The sequence below is a fragment of the Danio aesculapii genome, chromosome 22 (assembly GCF_903798145.1).
Source record: "Danio aesculapii chromosome 22, fDanAes4.1, whole genome shotgun sequence".
In the NCBI taxonomy this organism is placed as follows: domain Eukaryota; kingdom Metazoa; phylum Chordata; class Actinopteri; order Cypriniformes; family Danionidae; genus Danio; species Danio aesculapii.
In genome coordinates, this window is record NC_079456.1 from 20804807 (window position 1) to 20819882 (window position 15076).

Consider the following 15076-nt stretch of genomic DNA (forward strand, 5'->3'; position numbering starts at 1 on the left):
TAGAAAAATCAGCTTTTCTCCTCAAAATAAATCATCTTGCTTCTGTATATGGCTGGGGCATAAGCAGTTTTGTGGTGCTTGGAATTTTAGATAAGTAATTTAGACTCCAATAGACTCCAATGAGTGTATTGTTCATTTTAAAATATAAAGAAATTGTAAACATAAGACTTTTTCAAATGTAATATTTCTGATAGGTCTAGTTACAGAAAAACAGATAAGAACGACCCAGCTAATATCAGTCGCATCATTGCAAAAAGAAGAAATCAAGACTCAACACATGAACATTTTATTTAGAGAAATGTGGAAAACAAACATGGTTGTCATTGTGCAGAAGTGGGTTATGAACAAAACATAAAAAACAAATTTTTTCGCCCAGCAACATGTTTAGTTAAGCTATCGAAGCATGAAACACCTTGAATGAATCACATGTCACATTGTTTAATTCATCATTCACATTTTTAATTTCAGGTTCAGACTGTGGAAATAGTATTCAATGTCAAGTATGAATAGCTTATAAACAAAAAGAAAAGTCAGGCAGTTTTAACAAGCACCAGATATGAGTCAAAAACAAAACCTGACTTAAAACATACCTGCACACTTTGTAACTATTAATGTTCACCAACACCTCAAATCTCCCAGTCAAACACTGGCATTGAGAAAAAGACAAAGCTATTTTAAATGTCTTAATACTGATTTTCACCTTGCTTGAATTAGAAAGGGTAAATTATGGTGTATTTATTACACTAATGCAGTTTTTTCCTCAACACAAAAATTTAGGTAAAATATGAACCAACACAACTTTTTGAATACATTTTGAATACACTCTGACCTTAACCTAATGGTTGAGATTGTCCATATTTTATCTAAATTCAGGCATTTTTAGTGTACTAACAGTCAATGTTTGAAAATAAACCTTTACCTTCCTTTTTTTGATAGAGTTTTAACCATTTTAAAGTCACAACAGATCAGTTAAGATTGGTCGTGACAAATTTTAGCACCCACTAGAACTGGAGGATTGTATTTTTGACCCGATTGTCAAATTTCCTCGTTAAATGTAAAAAAACCGAACAAACAAAAAGTCAAAACATTTAATGCAGAAGGCAGTTCAACTGCTGAACATTTTACAACATTTTGTTTTTTTTAGAAAACATTCAAAATATAAAAAAAAACAACAATAATTATAAAACAAAAAAGTTTGCCTAAGGATTGAGCCAACAGTCTCTATGAGATCCCAACTGATGGGCGTACATGAATATTCAGCAAATCTGGGAGATGGAAATGGGTTTTGTTGATCAGCAGAGCATCTGGCTGTGTTGGGAAACTCATGAACAGGCCAGTCAGACACATCTGAATACCTGTAAAAAAATAAAAAGACTAAATACATTATATTTCATACACTTGAGATCGAAATGTTTGACTTTGTCTCCAGAAATAATGTAAGTTTAATCATCAACATTTTAAGGAAGTTGTGGTTATACCATTCAAGTAGAACAGTGTTTTATGAATCAACTAAAAACAAGAAAAAAAAAAGTGTGTCTGTTAATTCAAGAAATTACTACACAATACAACACCAGGAACTGGGAGAGATCTGAAAGCATTCTCTAATTTTCATCCACGTCTTTTTTTTTAATTATCAGTGGTGGTAGAATGAGTACTTAAAAATGTTATTACTTAGTTAAAAATCCTACAAAAAAAGTAGCGCAAGACGAGTTAAAGAATCTGTACTCAAAATATAAGTCAAAAAATGTCCTTCCAAATGTATTCATGAATAGTTGTACGCTGCGAAAATTAGCCCAGCTTATACCCTGCAAATGAAAAGTCTAGCTTATACAGTGGCATTTTTTTAAGTGTGTGTTAAATCTTTTGCCAATAATGATTTATATACATTAAAAATCAGATTATAAATTTGAACCCTCACAAACAAGCCATGACTGTCCAGCAGATGGCTTCTCAAACTAGACTCCTGCAGCACTAATTTGTGCATGTGTTTGAAAACGTACAATTCTGTAGTGCATGTAGTTACTATTTAATATGGAGCCAGATCAGTCTCAAAAATAATACATTTACAAAATAAAACTCATACATCCACAACACAATTCAAAAATACATGTCCAATTCGTAATTTAAAAAAACGATTAAAATAAATACACAAATTCAATTCAGAAGTTCAAAACACGATTCAAAAATACAATAAACCAATTCATAAATTTAAAACACGATACATAAATACACAAATCCAATTTGTACATTCAAAACACGATTCAAAAATACACAAATTGAATTCGCAAATTCAAAACATGATTCGTAAATACACAAATCCAATTCGTATATGTTCAAAACGCGATTCATAAATACACAAATCCAATTTGTAAATTGAAAACACAATTCAAAAATACACAAATCCAATTCGTATATGTTCAAAACGCGAATCATAAATACACAAATCCAATTCGTAATTTCAAAACACAATTCAGGGCGACGCAGTGGCGCAGTAGGTAGTGCTGTCGCCTCACAGCAAGAAGGTCGCTGGTTCGAGCCTCAGCTGGGTCATTTGGCGTTTCTGTGTGGAGTTTGCATGTTCTCTCTGCGTTTGCGTGGGTTTCCTCCGGGTGCTCCGGTTTCCCCCACAGTCCAAAGACATGCTGTACAGGTGAATTGGGTAGGCTAAATTGTCCGTAGTGTGTGTGGATGTTTCCCAGAGATGGGTTGCGGCTGAAAGGGCATCCGCTGCGTAAAACATATGCTGGATAAGTTGGCGGTTCATTCCGCTGTGGTGACCCCGGATTAATAAAGGGAATAAGCCGACAAGAAAATGAATAAATGAAAACACAATTCAAAAATACACAAATCCAATTCATTTGGCGAAAACATATATGATTTTTACTTATGAATTCACAAATTGTTAACAATTAGAATTTTGTAAATGTGAATTGTGATGTGCATGTATGAACTATTTTGTAAAGGTATTATTTTTGAGACCATAGGTTCAAAAATAATGTCTCCATAGTTTAAGGCCTTTTGGTGATTTAGTCATCATACAGTAGGCATCTTTCATCTTTCATTGCGTTAAACTATTTTGCTTCTTCTAGGAAACCTTTTCCATGTCATGGCACTTATAAAGCGTCTGTGTCTTGCAATCGGTCTGTCTGATTTTTCTATGCGGAATTTGATTAGATAGGAATCACGAGTCCAATTATTCTACTTATCTCCTTATTAAATTATATGTTAAGCCAGTGTTTCTCAACCACGTTCCTGTAGCACCATCAGCTCTGCACATTTCCATGTCTCCTTAACCAAACACACCTGATTCAGATCATCAGTTAATTGGCAGAGAACAGAAAGACCTGTAATGGGTGTGACAGACAAAGGAGACATCCAAAACACGCAGTGTTGGTGGTCCTCCAGGAAACACTGTGTTAAAGGGTCACGAAACACCAAAATTGTTGACTGTCATTTGTGTCCCACGCTGCTAAAAACACTATTAGGACACATATATTTCACAAAAAAGTGAAAATTGGTTGTTTTTGCGTTATTTCGAGCAAATTCCTTCTTCTGGTTTGAAAAGAATTTTTGAAGCTGCGTCACGCTGATTAGATCCTTGCGTGTATTCCAGCGTGGAGACTGGCTGTCTGTACCTGGGAATACATTTGTGACGTCTCTGAGTGTGCTGCATTCATTAATGAGAAAGACTTGGTTCAAACCAATGTTTTTACCTGTACAGTGTTCAGACGGCAGAGAGACGCCACGTTGTGTTGCCAAAACAAGTGGAAGAAAAACAAGAACAGTTTGGAGACACTGGTCGTCAGTGTTGTGTTTATTAATGTGCTGCAACAAAGGTTTTGTTTTCATTTTCCCGCTATGAGAGCGCAGCTGGACTCACGTGTGGATTACAGTGCACGCAATGTGTGACAGAAATAGGTGTCTAAGGAACATTTTTTACCCGGGAGCTTTTCTCATCTGGAAATGGTGAAATCCTGAAATCCACTCGTCTCCTTTAATAAAGACGCGGCTCCAGTTGGTGTTGATTGTCCTGTCTCTACAGATTGGGTAAGTGCGTGTGATCAGTGCCCTTTGTTTGTTCATTCAGATGGCAAAGTTAGTTTGTATCGTCAGCAGTACTCTTTCAGTATTTAATGACCGTCCTTAGTCAAAATGATTTAGTTACTAAGTTTACAGTACGTTAATATCACTACAATATTATCGGCTGAAAGATCGGTTGTAAATGCTGCTCTCCGAGTGTAAACATCGCAATCAAACTATTACCGTCGTGTTGAATTTTCACTGCATTTTGAGACAGTCTATATACACATGGCTTTCTGACGCTACCTACCCAGTGCATCTAAGTTACCAAGAAATGCGGAGGTTTTTTTTTTCTCTTATACAACGTGCGGTATCAAACATTCCACAGTCACTGTCTCCCTTGCACACTCCCTTGTGTTTGTTTTGCCTCTGTGAAAATCACCGCATGCCCAAATGTAAACTACCATTTTTATCCAAATCCGTCCTTCTTTCCCTCCCCCGACACTCCCACCTAAACAGAGCTAGACACACCCACTTTCCTGACTTTTTCCAAACTAGAGGTGTGAAAACACCCTGTTGAGACAAGGGGGTTTGATGGCTCTTTAAGCTATGAAAAATATATATAAAGTAGAGACTTCAGGTTTTGCTTATTAAATTAAGTATTAAATGTACTAAAGTAAAAGTACACATTTTAAAACTACTTAGTAAAGTAGAATTCCTGAGAAAAACAACTCAATTACATCGTTTCAGTAATTGTAATAGTTTTTTGTACACCTCAATATATATATAAGTATGTAACCTAATATATACTCAAAAATTTCTTTCCTTTCAGAAAAAAGTCTGTAAATGTGTCATTTTCTTCAGCTATCCATATTTGCTTACCTGTGCTATACTTCCTGTTTCTCATCAGTGCAATTCCCCTCCTGTTTGAGTGCTTCGCCTTCACTAGCCGTTTCCTCCACGTGGGCCAACATGTCAGCCATCAAAGCCTCCTCCAGCCGCTTCCGAACACTGTATACCAGCTCCTCTTGCTTTCTGTGACCATAAAATCATACAGTATAACAGTATGTACCGTATGAAATAGGGTTTCACAATATATAGTTTCACGATATATAGTAGCACAACATCACAGTGTGCCGCAGTCCAGAACACACGTTTTGTGGAGTCACTGCAAAAGTGTTGTTTTACCAAAAAATAACAATTATTGTACTAATTTCTCACCCTCATGTCGTTCCAAACCTTTAGAGCTTTGTCAAATTTAGGATATTTTAGATCAAGAGATTTTCCTCATCCTCCATAGACAGCAATGATCCCGAGTTCATCAAAACAGACCATATGACTTTAGTAGTTCAATCAAAATATTATCAAGCTACGTGAATACCTTTGTGTATATAAAAATAATGACTTTATTAGGATATTTACAGGAATCAGAGCGTAAAATTAAATACCTTTTAAGACTCTTTCCATACATTGTAAAAATTTTGCGAAAGCGGTAACATTTAAACTTACAGAATATTTACTAAATGCTGATTGTAGGAACCTAATCCTAAACTAAAACATTATTCATATACTGAATATAAATGCTAATCCAGCAGGTGGCGCCTAAAGAACACCTGGAAAAACGGTTTTGCCTTGGTTACTGCAGTAAACAAGGCAGCGTGATGTTAAATCTAGTTGGATTTTTGTCGATTTCGTAAACTACACAGCATCCCAACATTCACAGATTAAATTTAGGCTAGCTTTAGCATACGACTAGGGCTGGGCCGATAAACAATATTATATCAAATCGCGATAAAATTTGCGTCAATAACAATGATAGCTCTGGACTCTTTTACTATATTACGATCTAATAGCCAATCACACAGTAGAAATGTGCAACAATGGGAATCTAAAAGTGTGTTGACATTAGAGATGTATTGAATTTACAGCCACTGAAAATTTAGCGGCCGAAAATATGTTCTGCCATTTAATGAACCCTCTAATTTTTGTGACTCCAATCATTGTTGGGGTACTGTTAAATCTGGAAGCATTAACAACTGATCCAAATATATATCGTTATCGTTCAATATAGAAAATAAATATCGATACTGCATTTTTGCCCAGCCCTTCATACAACTATACATTATAATAACTTGTAACACAATTGAATACTTTTTAACAATTTTTAAGGACTTTAGATTTTTCTATATTGATTTATCAACTTTTAATAGTTTTTAGGACACCTCGGATACCGTTTATTCAACGGCTTCTTCTCCTCAGTGTCAGTATAGGGCGCTCGTTTATGTGCTGTGCTTGGCTGCCTGCTGATGTATACCTTTAATGCTCCTGTGCTTTGTTTCAAACTAAAAACGTTGTGTGCGGGCAAAAAGGTCTCAGGAGTTTGGAACGACAAGAGGGTAAGTAATTAATAACAGTTTTGATTTTTGGTGTAACTAATGGGTTGAAGATTTTTTGTGTGTGTGTGTGTGTGTCATTTTAGCACCTGTGACTGTGTAAGCATTTCAAAGCAGTTTGAAGCATTTGGGCAGAATACATTCCAATGTTTGTATCTTTAACACGGCAAAGATTATGTTTAATTATTTATACGATGAACACAGTGCTATTTTACATTTGATTATTCAATTTAAACATGTGATTACTGTTACGACTCCCCAGAAAACCACAAAGCACTGTTTTCTTATTCATATCTTTGCTCTACTGTATTTAGCTATGCCTGTAGTTTAATATATCTTATAAAGATGCACTGCTCTACAGTACAATCGAAACAAATTCCAAATAGAGATATTCTTGTGAAATTGTATTCAGATAGCAATACATGAATAAATATTAAGAGTTCAGATGCAAAAGTGCTAATATTTATATATATACACACAGTTGAATTTTAAATTATTAGCCCTCCTGTGATTTATTTATTTTTTTTTTCAAATATATTTTTAAATGATGTTTAACAGAGCAAGTAATTTTTCACAGTATTTCCTATAATATTTTTTCTTCCGGAGAAAGTCTTACTTGTTTTATTTCGGATATAATAAAATGCGTTTAGAATTTTTTTAAAACCATTTTAAGGTCAAAATTTTTAGCCCCATTAAGCAATATTGTTTTCCAATTGTCTACAGAACAAAACATCATTATACAATGACTTGCCTAATTACCCCAAATTGCCTAGTTAACCTAATTACCCTAGTTAAGCCTTTGAATGTCACTTTAAGCTAAATATTAGTATCTTAAAAAATATCTGGTCAAATATTATTTACTGTCATCATGGCAAAGATAAAAGAAATCAGTTATTAGAAATGAGTTATTAAAACTATTATGTTTAGAAATGTGTTGAAAAAAATCTGCTCTCTGTTAAACAGAAATTGAGGAAAATCTAAACAGGGGGGCTAATAATTCTGATTCGACTGTATTTGGCAGAAAAATGAAATATCACAATATCAATATTTTCCAATAATATGCAGCCCTAATATACAATATATTGCTGTGAATCAATGAAATACCTGATATCCTCATCTGTGACGATGAAGGCCTTACAGAGAGGCTGAGCTGTGTTGAGCCAAACTCCTGGGTTTTTCTCCACAGCGGCGGACAGTTGACCGGTGATGGGAGCTGCGCTGGTGTGAAGCGCACTGGCAATCGCTGACAACAGGGTCTTATCTGTGCACCCTGGGCCCACTCCTTCAGTGACGTGTGAAACATCAAAAAATACATTCATTTTATAAGCATCTTTGGACATGCTGACTTTGTTCATACCCGAGATGCAGTTTTGTTAGTGTGTAAATGTTTTTAAAAATTAAAATGAAATGCTTCAGGCTTGTGAAAACTGGACTGACACAGTTTTAATTTACTAGAACTTCTATGTTAAGCTGCTTTGACACAATCTACATTGTATAGCACTATAGAAATAAAGATGAATTGAACTGAATTAAATAGAGGGAGCTGAAAAACACTTACAGTCGGGTTGGATGCATTACATCGAAAAAAAATAGTGTTCTTAAAGAATAATTTAAAAAATATTGACCAATCTTATGTATTATGGCTTATGTATTAAAATATTATGAGGCACAACTGTTTTCTATACTGATATGAAATGTTTTTTGAGCAAAGATATGAGCGTACATTCTGAAAGATCATGTTTAAAGTATATTTGGGTCACATTTTATTTTAAGGTACAGTTCTTACTGTTAACAAAACATTGACTTTTAGCTAAAACTTCTAATTTGCTTCTTTATTAATATGCAATAGTTTTTAAGATAGTTGTTAGGGTGGCTAGGTATTAGGAAGAAGTAGGGATGTAGAACAAGATCATGCAGAATACGTACTTTATAAGTACTAATAAACAGCCAATACCTTAATAATAGGCTGTAATGAGTAGGGATGTTCAGATCCGATCATGTGATCGAAAATCAGGCCTGATCACGCGATTTCAGACTCAATCAGAATCGGACATTATCTCCTGATCAGTACTTGAATATATGTATATGTATATATGTGTGTATATATATATATATATATATATATATATATATATATATATATATATATATATATATATATATATATATATATATATATATATATATATATATATATATATATATATATATATATATACACACATATACATATAAATATATACACACATATACATATAAATATATACACACATATGCACATATACATATATATATATATATATATATATATATATATTCATTCATTCATTCATTTTCTTTTCGGCTTAGTCCCTTTATTAATCTGGGGTCGCCACAGCAGAATTAACCGCCAACTTATCCAGCACGTTTTAACGCAGCGGATGCCTTTCCAGCTGCAACTCATCACTGGGAAACATCCACACACACACTCTCATTCACACACATTCACCTTGTTCACACACACACTACCCAATTCACCTGTACCGCATGTCTTTGGACTGTGGGGGAAACCGGAGCACCCGGAGGAAACCCACGCGAACGCAGGGAGAACATGCAAACTCCACACAGAAATGCCAACTGACCCAACCGAGGCTCGAACCAGCGACCTTCTTGCTGTGAGGCAACCGCACTACCTACTGCGCCACTGCGTCGCCTATATATATATATATATACACACACACAGAAACAGCAATGCGTGCAGCATGATATCACTTTGTTGAAGAGACGCTATGGGTTAAATACCGGCAGAGTAGAACATGGAAGCAGCTTGAAGAGGAAAGCGCGAGTATGTTTGCAGTCCGAAGGTATTATAAAGCTGATGACGACAACATTGCCATAGCAAACTGTGAGATATGTAAACTTGGGATTGCCTGCCAGGTTTTTTAAGTTGAGGTGCTGTTTGTTTTTATATTAGATTTTTTATATATTTACTGTTGCACTAAAATCCAAAAGTGAAGAATTCATGTTATTTATTAAACGATTTTTCAAGCTACCTCACAGAAGTGCTCTGTTTGTTAAAAGAGTTGTTCTTCGCTCTTCTTTATTCTTTTTTTATGTATTATAGAAGTATCGGATCGGGTTTCAGTATCGGTAGATACTCAAAATCAAATGTCTCAGACTCAAGGGCAAAAAACCTGATCGGGACATCCCTAGTAATGAGCCAATAGTTAATAGTGAGATTTGGTCACTGAAAGGTTAATTAATTCGGACTGGTGAACATGAGTGGCTTTTAATTTATTTTAATTTTGAATGTATTTCTCTAAATATCATATTCATTCAAATAAAATGACCTCGGATTACATCATGTTAAAATGCAAAACAAAAACTAAGCTAAAGCTATGTTTTTAATGCTGTGCTTTTATTTTGACATATTCACATTGACTTTTATTTTGAAATTGGCTCTAGTTGTTTCCAGGCCTGGCCATGATTGTGTTCACCTGTTTTGTGTTAGTGCACAAATTGTAAATTGTAAATTGTGTGTAAATACCGTCTATGTTTGCGTCTTGTCTTTTATCTGCTGTTGTTTGTGTGCTCTGGCTTGCTATTAAATAAACCTATTTTCTTTTTTCCACAAACTCACAGAATTTTATTTATTTATGTTAAAATAAACACTCTTTGATTCTTGTTGTGATCTTGTCCAGACGTACCTTGTAAGCCTTTGGGGAGATCCATTGTTTTGACCAACTCTTCTGCTATGTCAAAGGCATTGAGGCCACTCAACTTCTTCTCCCAAAAGAGCTGTTGATGAAAACGACGATAGCATCACATCACTATGACTAACTAAAAACGGTAAGTGAAAACAAGCATTTTGATGAGTGTTACCTGTCGGGGCTGGTCAATGGCCTTCTGTGGGTCTGTTTTAACTTTATTGCTGGGGTGGTTGGTAACTTTTGTAACAGGTTGTTTGAAGATGGAGGCCGTCTGTCGTACTGGGAGGGATGTATTTAAGTCGGGTTTGCCCTGTAAGAGACAAAAGATACTTAATTGCACTGATGGAAAAACCGGTTTAAGATTGGAATCACTGATCTGTTACTGATTGTTGTTGCAGTGGTTTGCATATTTTAGTTCCAACCCCAATTAAACACACCAAATCAAGCTCTTTCAAAGTACAATAGAAACTTCCAGGCAGGTGTGTCAAACAAAAGTGGAACTAAACTATGCAGCACACCAGCCCTCCAGGACTGAGTTTTGACACCCTTGGCCTACACAATGTCTAAGTCATCAGTGCGCAGTCTTATTCTTGGAGATCTTCCTGCAGAGTTTAGCTGCAACCTTGATCAAACACTCAAGTGCTCCTTCAGATCTTACTTAGTTGTTTTAGTTGTTTTGAACAAGGTTGGAGCTCAACTCTGCAGGAAGTTAGATCTCCAGGAACAGGATTGGGCACCCCTGGTCTATGTTATATCTACACTAAGCTGGATACATTTGAAAATGCAACATTTTCTAAACATTTTGACATAACTCTGGGATTTTCAATACCAGTTTCTAAAATGTTATTCATTTGTTTATTTACACAGCAACAGCTATTTGCGAACCTGAGAACCTTTTGAAAACAAGTTTCAAAGCTCATTATATCCAACAATCTATGACATTTACTGACACAAACACTAAATATGGGTGTAAACGGGGTCTTTAAATGTTTTATCCATTGCCAGAGTTAGTCGAGATTATTTGACACCATTGCATTTGTAGTGTAAATGCTGCAATCGAAAGTTTCAAACAGCAGCAAAAGACCACCTATTTAATTAAAATCTAACCCAAGTGATCTTGAGATTTCTCGCATTACACACCATGTGCTGTGTAACAATTTGTAGCTGTGGTAAAAGTACAAGAAATTGGTTCGGCGACATTCCAAATGCGTCACTATTCTATCTTGAATCGATTCCGAACCTAATTTTGAACAGCAGATGGTGCTCTAGGCAAATTTAACAATACACTCAAATGCTCACAAGAAAGAATTGTGCATTTGGCTCATGTAAACGCTGATTTACACTTCTGCGTCAAGCATACTATGCTCCAACGCAGCCTGCGTGGACTCATAGCCCTCGCAGTAGCCATCACGCACCTCTCAAAAAAATTTAACTACGAAGCGCAAGCACTGTGATTGGTTGGTTTGGTAGCGCTGACGAGTGAGGGCGGGGCCGAGAGCCATGTGAACCCATTGGAGCAAGTGTTTACAAGTGTCAAGTCCCATCAAGGAGGTCCAGATGGAAAGTTTTGTTTTGTGTTTACCTTACGGTTAAAGTTGCTGCAAGTCCACCGGTTCCTCCCTCAAAATTTGTGAGTCTGAGCTACTTTTACATTAAGGTAGCGTTCAGAAAAAAACACCAGGGAAGGAACTCAACACAGAGGAACATAAACACCTACTGCCAGCTAGTGTTTCGGAAGTGTTACTGCAAAGCAACACAAACAGCACGCAGAAATATAAATGCATGACTACACGCAAGGCATGCGCCGTGGGTCACGCTGATCACTCGATGCAGAAGTATAAACCAGGCTTAAGTCAACTCTTGTAATTAATTTAAATCTTTGCCAACTTTATTAATAATTATTTTAGGATCAAGTGTTATTTTGTAAGGGAGTGGATGCAAGCAGAGTAGGGTTATTAGAAATACCAACAGTGCCATCTGCTGTTAAAAACTAGCTTCTAGCATCCTCTGCTGTTAAAAATAAACCAAAAACGGAGAATTGATTTTACAAGGAAGAGAAATGCATTTTGAAAATTCCAAAATTGATTTTTCGATTACATTTTTTAAAAATGTATGCAGATTAATGTAGATGCAACCTTAACTACACTGCTGCTATAAATCTGGGATATAAATATAAACAAATGTTTTACGAATTCAACACAAATTCAGCAAATAAAAGGATTTTTTTCAGAGGCCCGAGCTGATCCACGTCCTCTCACCTTTGACTGGCTGTTGTTGTCGTATCTGGGTCTCTGTCTGTTCTTATTCAGTTTGCTCATGAGCATCTTCCCAGTGCGGAAATCAAAAGAGCTGAGATCCATGGAGTTGCCAAGGTAACGAGCCAATTGAGGCTTGCTCCGGAACTTCTTCCCAGTGGGGCTGAGAAAGGGGGAGCAAAATAGGACATCTCAGAGAGCGGATAAAGCCAACATTTGGTAAGAGAATGGGTTATGGTGATTTGTAGTTGTATACAGAGATTAACACACAAAATACACAAACAATGACATGCAATGCCTAACTTGAAACAGATTTTGATAGATCCCAAGCCTGTGATGACAACATGACAATGTTATTAGACCACGAAAAGTGAGAGAATTAGACCACTTTGTCATTAACACCAACAATGACAACATTAAAATCACATTTAAAATGTGATTTTAATATTTAAAACACACATGAACTGAGAGGAAGACTGGTTAAAGTATTAATAAGAGCCCTAGTTTATAAAATAATTAAATGCAGATTTATTAAAATTGTGTTTACAATCATTAAAAACTTAAATTAAAATGTTTATTTAATAATTTACCATTGCTTTAAACCAGGCATACCCAAAGTAGGGCCTGCGGGCCAAAGTCGGCCTATTGTAGGCTTTGATTTTGCCCACAATCCCGATGAAGGGTGTTGGGGCGAACGTCTCTTAAAGAGATCGTCATTTATAATTCGCCGTAACCTCTTGTTTTGTTGCTGCGCTACAAAAAAAAACTGAAATTAATATACTGTCACTCGACAGATGCAGAAGACATCAGCGAGCAAATCAAGGCAAAAACAAAGTAATTGTTAAATAAGTTCATTATAAAATGTATAAATCTGTATTAGTTAATATAAAGCAATGATTTCTAGTGATTTTTAAAAAAAATATTAAATAAATTAAGAAATTACCCATGAACGCTATCCTTGCATTCGGCCCACTAGCCTCAACCAAGTTTGGTTTTAGGCCCTTCATAAGGAAGTTTGGGCACCCCTGCTCTAAACTTCTCAAGGAACTTTCTCATAAGTGCTGTGAACATATGAATACAATCCTGTACTATGTCTAGGATTTTCAAAGTGTCCTTTGAAGCTCTGTAAGCTGTCCTTGTCAATCTGCTCTGCCAAATGTTTGCATTTGTTTCGCTAGACTGTCCATAGTTTGAAATAATGGCGATACTGTTTATCTAGATCTCACTGCCAGTCTTCACTGAGCAGTTGCTCTTTTGCATCTGAAAGAAACCCTTGCAAATATACTCTAGTAAATGTTAGTTGACACAAGTGTGATGCAAAGATGAGTTCACTGAATATTCTGTATGATGATACCATGAGCATTTCGTGCTTAAAGTTCATGCACAAATCTGGACAAACTGTTTTGTCTTTCTGGATTTAGTCGATGGTTCTTCAAGCTTCTCAAGGCGTGCAAACATATAACAACATAGAGGTTTTTTAATCAAGTAATACAATACCATAAACTATACAAACGACCTGACTCCCCCCTTTCCCGCCTCTGTTCTTCCTCCTCTTCCTCACCTCTGCTAAAAAAAGAACAGTCATATTTGTCTATTTGTGACATGTCGTTGGTAAGGAATCCTTGGAAAATAGGGGCATTCAGACCATCAGATATGATTTACAGTTGACAAACCAATGAAGAGTCCAAATAAATCATTATTTCAACTGGTTCTTAAGATGCCATAAAATAATAGAATAATAAAACGATGTTGACCAATCAGAAATGTAAATAAAGCCACCAAAAAACAAATCAACAGAGATAACTGATTAATCGCGAATCCATGGGAATTTTGACCATATATATTAATTTAAGGGGCATTTTGATTAAGTTTTCAACTGAATTTAAACCTTTTACACTTCTGTGTTTATTTACATGACAATGGCATTTTGGGGACCTGAAAACACAATGTTTTAAATCATCTCAAAGTTTTTAAACCATGGTTATTGTCTCTGTGTAAAATACAAAAAGTTATTTTTGAGAGAACAGAGCTGTAATACACATGCCTATAAAGTGCTCAGTCAATTATAGACATCAGTACTTATCAACGTATATATTCACCTTTTTCTTGACGTACGAGTGGGCGCAGCCATTGGAAACTGTTAATTTTTAGACATTAAAAACAGCTTGTTATGCTGCTTGATGTTGCAACCTGATATTTTCTTATTACATTTATTCTATTTTTTATGTATAGCCATGAACACACTTGTTTGTAGAGCAAGTAGTTTGACCGTTTATTATTCCTAGTCATTTCTCCTATAGGAAACTGAATAGGAAATTCTAAAACAGTCACGAAAACAAGTGCACTTCCACATTGAAGAATAAGGTCAATCCGCTTGTTAAGAGTGATGTCACACGAATAGGCTTCCGGGTCCAAGCACTCTATCAAACAGTATGGGGAGACTCAACAAATGGTAATAATTAATATTTACAAAGCGATTGTAATACTTTCGAATATTACGATCGCAATATATATATCCATGCCTAATATCCGATGGCCAAAAAGTGATTAATTTTTATAAATTGTTAAAATATTGACGTCTGTGATGCAGCAAGTCCAGAGACTGTTGTGTACACCATGATTTAATATAAAATTCACTTTAATGTGTGATGGGACTAAAAAGTGTCCATAAACTAATATTTTCTCAATTCAAATGAGTAGCAGCTTGGACCCAGAAACA

General features: G+C 35.6%; 1 protein-coding gene across 3 annotated transcripts in view; it reads right to left on the reverse strand.

The window, feature by feature from the left end:
• Positions 1-270: 270 nt before the first annotated feature.
• mbd3b (methyl-CpG binding domain protein 3b) overlaps positions 271-15076 on the reverse strand; it is a 16686-nt gene continuing 1880 nt past the window's right edge. Inside the window, exons 2-8 of one of the 3 annotated variants that reach the window (XM_056448127.1) lie at positions 13855-13920; positions 12361-12520; positions 10275-10412; positions 10100-10190; positions 7518-7695; positions 4903-5055; positions 271-1355 (exon numbers count right to left, since the gene is read on the reverse strand). In XM_056448127.1, coding sequence (XP_056304102.1) covers positions 4908-5055; positions 7518-7695; positions 10100-10190; positions 10275-10412; positions 12361-12520; positions 13855-13920 — 781 coding nt within the window. In that variant the 3' untranslated portion in view covers positions 271-1355; positions 4903-4907. Of the gene's footprint in view, positions 1356-4902; positions 5056-7517; positions 7696-10099; positions 10191-10274; positions 10413-12360; positions 12521-13854; positions 13924-15076 lie in introns of all 3 variants that reach the window. The other 2 variants (XM_056448126.1, XM_056448128.1) reach the window with 2 other exon arrangements.